The 12,358-nt window shown below is 28.6% G+C and overlaps 1 protein-coding gene across 1 annotated transcript in view; it reads right to left on the reverse strand.

The window, feature by feature from the left end:
- LOC100208911 (dihydropyrimidine dehydrogenase [NADP(+)]) overlaps positions 1–8,483 on the reverse strand; it is a 50,724-nt gene extending 42,241 nt beyond the window's left edge. Inside the window, exons 1-3 of the mRNA XM_065801262.1 lie at positions 8,326–8,483; positions 2,359–2,469; positions 227–309 (exon numbers count right to left, since the gene is read on the reverse strand). Of these exons, the coding sequence (XP_065657334.1) occupies positions 227–309; positions 2,359–2,469; positions 8,326–8,358 (227 nt within the window). The 5' untranslated portion in view covers positions 8,359–8,483. The remainder of the gene's footprint in view (positions 1–226; positions 310–2,358; positions 2,470–8,325) is intronic.
- Positions 8,484–12,358: the final 3,875 nt, after the last annotated feature.

Genomic DNA, 12,358 nt, shown 5'->3' on the forward strand with positions numbered 1-12,358 from the left:
GCTTAATAGATTATTCAGATCTCTATTGAAAACATTACCAGGTACTTAAGGTAAAATGTTAGCAAATAGTTAAACAACAACCTTTAGACAAGTTTAACAGTATTCTTTATTAGCATAACAGGAAAACTACTTCTTTTAATATAGGTAATACATAATGGTAATGCATAAGCAAATAAAACTAACAAGACTTATATTTTATAAAGATGAAAATAAGAGTTTAAAATACCTTGCTGCTTCTTTTAAAGCCGCTCTTTCACTTAGTGTTGTATGCTTTATGTCTTCAAAATTCTTTGTAAGGTCTGCACAAGACTAAAATAAATTTAAAGAAAAAAAAATTGTATAATAATACTGTTAACTATAATTATACTTTAATATTAATTATACTGTTAATGTTAAAGTAGTGCAAACATTTTTTTTATGCACTAATTTTTTAAAACAATATTTTTGTTATTGCACTATAATTCAACTTAAATACAATTTTTACTTATTCTGGTAAAATATATTGATTTTTTACAGCTTTTCATAATTGTGTTGTTTTTCATGTTCCAATGATTAGATATGCTCCTATTTCAATTTTAGATAAAGTGTCAACAACAAAAAAACTTGTATATATTGAATATTTATGACAACCTTGTAGTACCAAAAAAAAAATGCTATCAAGTTTGTTTAATCAATAAAAAACTTGCTTCAAGTCTTATAACTGTTTGAGAAACTTTCATCAAATCTTATATGTGTTTAGGAAACTTGCTTTAAGTGTTTGGGGAAAAGCTGGTATACCAACTTTTGCCTTAAAGAGTGTTCTTATGAAATTACCTAAATTGGTAAATGCTGAACATGACTTCTAAAATATTTGAATGAAAAACAAATGTTAGCTGCATACATAAGTTCTATGCAGTCTTTTAAGAAAGTGTTTTGATATTGCAAATTTTTATTTTGATATTGATACTTTGCAAATGTTTGATAATAAAAACAGAGACAGAAAACACTCAATGAAATGTCAAAGTACTACTATTAAAATTCTTGGATTGATCAATAAGGATTGAGTAAACCAAAAAGTTACAAATATGAAAACATTTTGTAAACAAAGTTACAAAAAGTTATCATTATTTAAAGAAATTACTAAAATGCCAGAAAATATACATCTAAATTTGTGACACTGGTACATTAAAATATTATCCAAATAATGAAATGCACTGGTATATTAAATAGGCATGTTTGTCAATTAGTCAAAAAAAAGTAATTAAAATGATAGATGGTTAAACTATAGAACTAGCAATATTTGGTGAGATACCAATAATAGATTAAAAACCTGGGGGTTAGATATTAATTTTCAAAATAAACTTAAAAAGGAAGATAATTATACTATTATTGCTTTTCCTGGTAAAAAATGTATTATTATTGTTAAAAATATATTATTATCCTGGTAAAAATTATACTATTATTGCTTTTTCTAGTAAAAAAAATATATAATATTATTCATATTGCTCCTCAATCAGGGAAAATTATTAACATATATACACAGATAATGATTTCTATTTTAAAAAATAGAAATTCTATAGAATAACTGCTAATATTAGTTGACAATGGTAAATATACATATACATGTATTATAAATGGAACTATTCAAAATAATTTTCAAGTTTCTGAGGCTTATGGAAGATGCAGAGTCTGGGATAACGTAATATACCAGATGGATAACAAGAGCCGATGTGTTGCAAAAATATAAATACAAAGTGTTAAAGTTCAATCCGCTTTTCTAAAAAAATAAAAACTTTTTCAAAATTTTTTCAGCTAGAAAATATTTTAATAAATTAAAAAAAGGAAAAAAAAGAAAAATAATTTTTTTGAACTTGGACACACAATCAGACCATTTTGTTTTCATAACAAAGTAAATATTTCTATGATAGGTTGAAACAACTAAATTACTGCCCCTCCCTTTTTTCAATCTTAGGAAATGTTCCATATGATTAAAATATGGAATATTAAGTTAACATCAAAAACTCTTTTGGACTTTCCTTATTATAGCTAAGGGCCAGAAAGTCTGTCAAAGATGTTACTAGAATTTCTGGAAAATTTCCTTGATTTTTCAGAAATGAACTTATTTAAAAAAATGAAATATTTAACTTATTTTGTATTTATAATTTTTTTTAACAATGTCAGACATAATTAAATTACTGAATAGCTAACTCATTTAAGTATTATTTTTTGCTTATTAGTAATACATTACATCAGGGCCAAAATGGGTTTCAAAGTTGAGGGATACAACCGTCAATTTCTAAAAAAAGTCATTGCATCAAAAAATTATAAAAAACTAAGTAGAACAATTAATATTTTACAAAATAAGAAGCAAAACATTACTGAGCAATTGTGGTCATCATTTCTCTTCCAATATTTTCGATTCTTTTTAGTTTTTACTGTTGATACATAGTTAGCATATGGATTGATTTTGGGATTCAACTGCAGAAGATTCTAAATATAACAAAAACATTAAATGATAATGAATTGACAACTTGATTTTAAATATATAATCAAAATCTTATAAATAAGGTTTTCATAGCAAAAAAATAATTTATATTGTAAGAATGATGTGTTTTACATAAGAATTGAATAAAATGAAATTTTATTTTAACATTGTAGCACCTTTGTCCCCCTAACTTTTTCATTAAATTAATTGTAAAAGCTTCCCTCATGATAATTGTTAACTTTACTGAAAGTTAACTTGGTGTATGAAAATATTTATTTTTATACAATGAAAAACTTTCTAACAAAGTTGCTAAACCATAGCAATGGCTAAAACTAAAAATTTCCAACGCTAAAAACTTCTTTTTAAAAAAGTGTGCTGAAATTAAAGTTTGTTGGTGCAATTTTTTACTTTTTTGTTTATTTATTCATATTTTAAATTGCTCTAGGCTGTAACCAGTGTACACCATGAGATGGCTCTTCTCCCAGAAGTATCAGCTTTAACTCGGCCCATTCCTGATAGTTGTCACAAAGCATTGTACCTTTTAATGCATCATCAAATTCAGACACAGACAGCAGTTCACAAAAAAAAGCAACAACTATTTCTTATTATGGACATTTCAGTCTATGGTTGCGAATGTCAAATGTTTTGTATGTTGACCCATGAGCAAGTGATTCCAATGCTGCTGAAAATCCTAAAGTTCTGGTGTATCTGGGCAGGATGTTGCACCAAATAATTTCTACCAAACTGCACACAAAAGTCTTTCCGATACATGGTGCCAACAAGCAAAGTAGATAAAAGTAAGCAAAGTAGACTTTTTTGCCTAGTAATGTCTCCAACTCGACAGAACTTTCCTTCTTTGTGAGCTGGCAGTCTTGCTGTGAGAACAGCAAGACTCTCATTTTTCGAAGTACAATTTTTCTTTTGCAGTAAAGTGTGGCATACTTTGGAGCAGTGAATGATGCTTTTATATAAGCTGTTTTTGTTCGAATTTCCTTTCTGCTCTTCTGGTACTTGACCTTGACAGCGTCACAATTTACAAATCAGCGCCACCCTCTGATACAACTGCACCCATCAATGCTGTTCTCTGACCAGCTGACAGATTTAACCTATTAGCCTTTATAGATATTTTTGCACTTAAGGTTTTTTGGAAGCTGAAATGTTACCATGTTTTTTTTCTTTGCCACACTTGTCATGCTCTTCTTTTTTACATAACATTAAAACTCATCTTATGGTAAATCACCAAAACTGCTATCAGTACTTTCTAATTGTTGAAAACAGGTTTTGCTTTCTTTGCTTTTGATCCGTTTTCTTCCTCAAGAAGACCTTAATTCTCTTTATTTTACACTCAACTTTTCTTGTGTAGATCTTGTCTTCTGCAGAAGACAAGATCTACACACCTTTTTTTTGAGTTTGAAGAGCGCTTAGGAATTCAAGATCTTCGTCCTTCATTTTTTTGGTACAAAGTTTGTTGGTTTCTGTTTTTGCCTAGGCACCATGGTGTGCTATGAAAAAGTAGTTTTAACTTTTCAATAAATATCCTTTTTTTTTCTTTGTTTGATTTGAACTCTTTCTTTTTCTGCAGTGTCCTATAATTACTATACAGATCAAGAATCTTTGCTTTTATCTTGTCTTTATGTTGTATTTTAATGCCTGCTTTAGCCCATTGCTGATGAACTTCAATAGCAACTTTGACTGCCACAGCACCATTACAACTGCAGTTTTTCTCATGCTTTATTAGTCCATCTATCAAATAAAAGAACAAGCAAATAACAACTCCTTTTTTAGTGACTTTGCAAGCTGGTAATTCCAATATGGGCTTTCCTATCAGCCAGATATCATCATCCTCCCTTAGAGTCATTGCACAGTTGGTACACTGATCCATTTATGTTATTAACTAATTAACAATCAAATACACATTACTATCTAGTGAATCTAAATTAAACATTTTCAATTGCATAAATGCCAACACAAAGTAAGCCATTTTGCCACTTGTTACTTATTAATTACCGTAGTACATGAAACTTTTCCAATATTACTGTAATTGCATGTTTCTGTACATTATCACATTTTGGCGCGCTAGTGGCAAAGCTTACAGTATTTAAATTCAATCAAAAATTTACCTATTTCATTGGCATGCATAAACAAGTGACAAAAAAAACAGGGAGCAAGTTTTTTAAAACTTTATTTTTTACTATTGACTTCTATATGTAACAAATAAATTAAAAAAAAAAAAAAAGCATATTTTAAAAAAAGTATACAAAAATTTAGCAGGGTAAGCAGAATAATTCTACTAACCAGCCTCGAAAACATTCTTCATCTATTAGGTAAGCATAAATGAAAACCTGTGTTACATTGTTTTTTGTCTAGGATGATGAATGCTGGATCTTCTTGACTCATTGATTTTTGCTTGTGCCTTTTTGGTAGTGGCTTTGCAACTCCTCTTTTTATCTCCTAATGAGGATACAGCTCTAAAACTTAGTTTAATGGTTCTGAGACCAGCTGGTAGTAAGGTTTCTTAAACTCTGTGGGAGCTTTCAGAAAGGCTGATTTCATCAACAATTGTAAAATATCAGAGTATTAACAGTGCAAATGGATGGTGTCCCTGATAATGCTTTTGGTTCACATTGTCAAGCCACATAAAGAGCTCTAAGTTATGACTATGGATTAATTAGCAGGACTTAAGTCAAAATATTAAACTCAAAATAATAAGCATTAAAAAACATCCCTACCGCTAGGGCTTTAAGACTGTAAAAATTTTATTTATTTTTGCACCCTTCTCTCCAAGAAGAGTGTAAAAATACTAAGATTAAGGTGATGTGCTGCATTTTTCACACTTTGCAGCTAGCCAATTGTGATGCTTTAAAAGAAACATGCACTACTAAACTTTTGGCAAAGGTTGGGTAGTGCGTGTAAAAGAAACAAAGAAATTCATAATATATTTCTAGCCACAGTTTACGTGTATGCTAGATGTAGAGTATTATCAGAAGAGAATCAGATATATGAGCAAAACAAGCCTTAAAAGCAATAGCAGAAAATAACTTATAAAAGAGATGCCAAAATATAACAGTAAGTCGAGAAATAAGAAAAACAGCTGAATCATCTACAACACTTCATTCAGTTTTAAGAAAATCTAATTTTGATGAAGAATTAGACAAGTTTGAAAAAGAGCTTGATAAAAAAAAAAGAAGAGCAGTGTGACCAAAATTAATTTTATATAATATAAAAAATAAAAAAAATAAAAACACTTTTAATACAAATTTCATGGACAACTGTCACGACTGGTAATAAAAAGAACATTTAAAAGGGAAATCAGCTTTCATTGGAATTTTGAGGAAGAAAATTTATATTTAGCTCTAACACCACTGACCCTGCTGGCACTAAAGCCCGTAACTCAATATATACTCAATCTCTTACTCAGATAGTTAACTTTGTGACTTGTTTTCCAGACAACCCAAATTACTTACATTCACACCTTGATTTGTGTCTTGTCTCTGACCCTAGCTTGTGTTCAGTTGCACTATTTACAACTACCCTAAAGCTGACTGGGACTACAGTGACTTTTTGTGTGACGGCCCTTGGGCTGATGTCTTTTTGCTCTCCGCTGATAAATGCCCCTTCTACATAACCTCTTGTATCTAGGCAGGAATGAAAGTTTTTATTTTCTTCTTCTTGTTAGTTCCAAGTCAAGCCTCATTTTACTCCATGGTTTTCACCTTCTTGTGCAGCTGCTATATCTAATTGTAATCTTTTTTTTTAAATCTTTTTTGAAAAGAACAACTCTCTTGAGAACAAAGCTTATTTATTATTGCAAGAAATCAATGCAAAAAGGTGCTGTCTGATGCTAAGCTCCATTATTCCCAGTTCACAAAATCTCACATTTTATCTTAGAAGCTAGGCTCTAGAGACTTTTAGAAAAACTTTAACAGCGTCTTTAACAAAGGTAGGTCTAACAATCCATCTCTCATTTATGAGACTGATTTTGTTATCTCTCCCAAGGATAAGGCAGAACTATTTGCAAAGAAATTTTCTTCTAATTTGACTATTGAACTTTATGGTTATATTCTTCCTTCTATTCCAGTTAAACAGGTTGAGCCATTGTTAGACATCAAATGAGTCTAGCTTCTGTTGCCAAAGTCATATCTCAATTAAACTCTTCTATAGCTTGTGGTCCAGACAACAATCCTCACATAGTCTTACAAAAGTGTTATTCAGAACTCTCTTCAACTCTCTATAAATTATTGAATAAGTGCTGGAATGAATCTTGTTTTCCTGCCTACTGGAAAATGGCATCTGTGATTCTAATTTTTTTAAACTCTGGTGAACATCCTGACTCCTCAAATTACCATCCAATCATGATCTATCTGTTATTAGTAAGGTCTTCCAGTCTTTGATTAAAAAATTTTTAACATTCCATATTAAGTCAAATAACTTACTGTTACAAATTCAAAACAGACAGTCATCACTCTACGTTATCTATAAAAAAAATAAGGACTAATCAAATGCAAAAACATTTTATGTAAAATCTGCCGGTTATATTTACAAGTAGTAGATAAGTTTGAGGCATCCTATTTGGAACAGAGTTCCAAAAGCAAAAATTTCATTTATGCAATTGTTTTTACCTCCACAAATAATAAAACTAAATCCAAGATGCAAGTTTTCTAAAACCATTTTCTTAAAGTAGCTAGCATTGATCTTTATGATGCAACCCAAAATCGGATTTACACTCTCAGCCTCCATTTACCCTCTTGCCCTAGACTAAATTAATTTTTGAATATTTTGAATGTAAAAACCATTATATAGTATATACAGCATTAAACTATTCGTTGGTTGCATTTGTATCTTTAATTCTTTAGTTTAGCGCAACAGCTTTTATAAAGATTTTTTCTAGAACTCCTTTATGCAGAAATAATTAATAATTGCCCAGAAAGAATTGCTATGTAGCAATCATTACAATCATGAATGTAATATTTTTTTAAAATAACTCGCTAAAAACCCGAGCTAACATTTTTTGAACCTATTTCAGAGCCCACAAATTGTGCAGCCCTAGGCAAAAGCCTTGTTGGCTGTAACCTAGGGCTGCAATCGTGGCACTTTTTAATTGATGAAAAACTAGATGTTGAACATCTTCAACATTAAATTTTATTTGGTTTTAAAAAATATAAATAACCTTTAACTAAATATAACTATTTTCCAGTCATATAGTAACTCCAACTTTATTCAAAAATTATAAGTTTTTTTTTTTTTTTGCTAGCCTGGTTGAATAAACATTTTAAGAAATTGATGAAAATATCAAAAATTTATTTTAAAAAAACAACTCATTTCATTAATGAAATCTACATTAGTATATCAAAGGTTGTTGCAGACACCTCTGTTGTCCTTGATGCACCCTTATTATTTTTAATACACTTTTAAAAATCTTGATTTAAAAAAAAAATTTCTATTGGTTTCCAACTGGTTTAAAACTGGTAAGAGGGAAACTAGTCAAAAAGTGAGTTTTTCGAAATCCACGCAATTTTATCAATTTTCGAAATTTGCGTAATTTTATCTAAACTATGATATTATATTGTTAATATTGTACTAAAAGTTATGCAATATAAGTACCAAATTTCTATGACAGAAGATTTATCTGCGATAAAGATTTGGTATTTAAATTGCATAACTTTAGGTAGAATACCCTAATTTTGATGAAATATCACCTCTGCAATACTGCATTTAATCACTTATTTAACTATGTATAAAAATCCTATATTGACTAACTTATCCATTTTTCAACGAAAAAATTCATGTCACGTAACTAATATATCAGCTTCTTTAATTCACTGATTTTGTAAGAACTTGCCATTATAAAAATATAAACTTACCTCTATGTCTTGTACATGTTTTGATAAATTCATTATTGTCTTATTTAACCTCTAATTACTTCAATTTAGATTTTAAAAAGGTTATAATTAGTTAAAAACTAATATAATTATAATTAATATAACATATAATTAGTTAAAACTGAATCTCGCGGCTTTACTGATATATTTACAATTAATTTGCATATTAATACAAATCGGATTATATAGCAAACTACCGCAATACATATCGGATGTTTGCAAGCGTATTTTTCCACAGTTAATTCAAAACTTTTTATGGTAACTGATTATAATTGAATGGCTTGGAATCTGTTTTTTAACTTAATGACAAAAATATAGCGTTTGTTATTTATTTTTATTATAGTATATTCAAGTTAAAAGTATTTGTAATATATAGAAAAGGTAAGAACTCGGGTTAAAATTAAAAATTACAAATATATATATATATATATATATATATATATATATATATATATATATATATATATATATATATATATATATATATATATATATATATATATATATATATAAATAGTTTAAAAGAATATTATAGTTAAAAATAAAGCTCGAAAAAATATATGAGAATGTTATTTAGTGATAATTGTTTCTTTTTCTTTTCATAACTTTTGAAAGTTGTATTCAAAATTCAAAACTTTTAAAATTGATTCCTTAAAAAACTTCACGATATTACATGAGAGATCTGCTAAAAGTTTTTTGAGAATAAGGATGGCGAATTAATTTACTCTAAAAAAGCCATAATTCATCAGTAACATTTTGTAGTTTCTTAAGACAGCAAATTTAACTTACAGAACGTGTATAATACGTGAATAAGACTTAAAGCAAAAAAAGACAAAAATTTACATTAGGCTTTTTTAAATTTCATTTTCAAACTTGTCCATCCTGTCGCCGTGGCCCATGAGAAGAGGCTTATTTTAAAACCCTTCATTATTCCATGATAAAGTGAGCTGAGTGATGTTTTATGATCAAATGGGGTAAGTGATGTAACATAATATACTTTTTCACAGCTTGTTAAAAGAATTAAAACATGAAGTTACATCACTTATTGTTAGAATATGTTAACGCAATTGTTTATTATTAGTTTTTTAAATATATATCTTTGAGGAGATACCAGCCCTAAAAAATGAAAAAAAAAAAAAAAACTCCACGCATTCGTACTAAATTTGAGTACCAAAAATAACTAATAAGCCAATAAATACTTTTGTTTTGTAAAAACAACATAAAATTGTTTTTTTCTAACTTTGTTTTTTCAATTTAGATAATTTTTAATTGAAAAAGATAGGTGTTTGTTTATTTGTTGATTATGAATTTGTAACCAGCGCTTCTTTTAAACATGCTATTTAATTCAAAACATAGTAATATATCTAATCTAAATTGGTTCCGTCTTCAATGGCTCGTACAGTATCATTTATGGAAAAAGTGGTAGGAGGCTTTAAGCCTATATTAGCTAAACCTCAACAACGCGAACAATTGGCGTAACAACACAAAAAAATTTAAAAGAAATCAACAAACAAAAGCATGTAATATGAATAATATTCTACGTATATCGTCTTTCAAACTCAAAACCATTGATAAAAATTCTAAATTCTAAGTGTTTATCAAAGAAATATCTATTAAACTCACTCCCACAAGTATAACTGCCAAGTCTTTTTTCAGTATTATAACAAATTAACGTCATTATGGTTTTTATAAATACTACTATTTGCCAACAAATTTGCTTTGCAATATTGTTTTCCCTGAATGTGGTATAACGCCGTCCTTTGCTGTGTTTTTGACCAGATATATTTTTTAGTTACTAAAATTTGTTTCCTAGGACTTTCTTTGGTAATTTTGTGTGTAAAGTCACTTGCTTGGCGATGATTAGGCATTATTGAGATTGCTCATATCAATAATTTCAAAACAAAGTTTGAAAAACCACCACCTCTCTCGTCTTTAAGTTTAACTAAGTGATTATAAAACATTTTTTGTTCAAGGGGGCTACTTCGGCTTAATTTAATAGACTAATGCAACAAACAATAGAATGATTAGTTTCCAATCTTAGTCTATAATAATTACACCACTCTTTTTTTCCGCTCTTTTTTCCTTTTCACTCTTTTTTTTTCCACTCTTTTTTTTTCCACTGCTGCCAATGGCAACATCAATAGAGGCAACTATATAAAGTTTACCTCAACAATTTGAGAGCTAATTTTTTAATAGTTGCCAACTTAATGATGCTGGAATTGGATAGAGGTAAGTTGAGTTAGACTTATATTCAGTTGACATTTTTGGTCAACTGAACTTTTTTGGTTAACTGATATTTTTGGTTAAGTGAACTTTTTTAGTTAACTGACATTTTTGGTTAAGTGAACTTTAATTAACTGGCAATTAACTGGTTAACTGACATTTTTCGTTAACTACAATGTTTTTAAACACTCCATTTTTTTGCGATTGAATATTCTTTAAAACTTTTTAATATATTTTTCTTATTCTCTTATAGAAAGAGTTAGATATTCAGCACACATTTTTTGTATTTTTAATATTTTTATTGGTCTCCCATAGGTTTATCGTAGTTAGTTTTAAGCGTCTGTAACAAATCAATCAGATGCAGCCTTGATTTCGTGTCTCTGGATAAAATTTATTTAAGAGAAATCAAAATGAGGAGTTTTTTTCCTCATTTTTTGTGTGAATGCTTAATCAACATGTTTCACAAATGTTTTAACTAACTCTTGCATCACAAAGGTGACAATTGTTTATGTGATAGATTTGAATTTTTTTTCAGCTTAAGTAGCTGTAAGATGCCTTGTGCTTTTTTTTACACAGAAAACGCAAAATTTTCTTTTAACCATCATAAAACCAAATTAATTTTAGCATTTTGAAATCTTTTTTTGTTTGCTCATGTAATAAACATTGTGACAAATTTTTACCAAAAAAACTATATGGTAACTCAACCGTAGTTGTAACCGTACCATGCACTGTTTTATATTTTGGGCGGAATAACTAATATTATGATTCAAGAAAGCCACACAAAAAATGCTACCATATAGAAAGGTGTATAAATAAAGCAAAGCATAATTTTAATTACTGTGAAAATGTAAACAAAAAAAGAAAATTACTTTTTTTGCTTGTAGACTAGCTTTTTGAAACTCGTAGAACAAACAATTATTTGATCCGTAAACAAATAATCTGTTGTTATTTAAATTTTCAAAAGAAAAAAAAGTAAATATTGAAATTTTTATTAAAAAAACAAAACCACAACAACTGGTGTTATTAGAAAACTAATAGCAATTAGGTTTAAATTTCTTTTTAGCAATCAATTTTTAATTGATAAGCATTATGCCTTAAACTAAATCATATTCATTTGAAACATGTTAAATATGTACATATGAAACATATTAAATATATAAACCATAGTAAATACATAAGTCAATTATTGATAGAGTTATTGCTGAGATTTTTTTGTTTTTGATTTTTGTATAAAAGATTAAATATTAAAAAACCTAGCAATATGAAATCAATTTTTGTATTGTACATCGTCTACCCCTTTATACCCCCATCCATACGCACGTTCGCTGTTGGTGCTATGAGACTACTTTAAAGCAAATCTATTGTTTTAAACTTGATAAAGTGATGTAACCAAAGATTTTTAAACAACTTCCCAGCCGGCAACCGGCAGTGTTGTTTAAAAAACTAAATTTAGGTTACATCACTTATTGTTATATTAATTGCGTTAACGCAATCGTTTAAGTTATTTAGATATTTTTAAAGATAAAATGAACTCCACGCATCTAAAATATTGCGCACATAACAAAAACGTATACCTAATAAGCAGTGGGGATTGAGGTTCAACGTCGTGAGGGGTGATAAATATATTTTATCGATGCTTTTATCATAACTATTCAGTAAATCTGAAACACTAAACGATCTAAAGTTTAAGTTTGCAATGTTTACTTCAGCTAATAATTATCGTTTATTTTTTTATAGCTTTCTATTCACTCACTGACGAGTCCGCATTTTTTTTTGTAGAGGCCAAAACTTC

This window comes from Hydra vulgaris, chromosome 07 (genome assembly GCF_038396675.1).
Source record: "Hydra vulgaris chromosome 07, alternate assembly HydraT2T_AEP".
NCBI lineage: Eukaryota > Metazoa > Cnidaria > Hydrozoa > Anthoathecata > Hydridae > Hydra > Hydra vulgaris.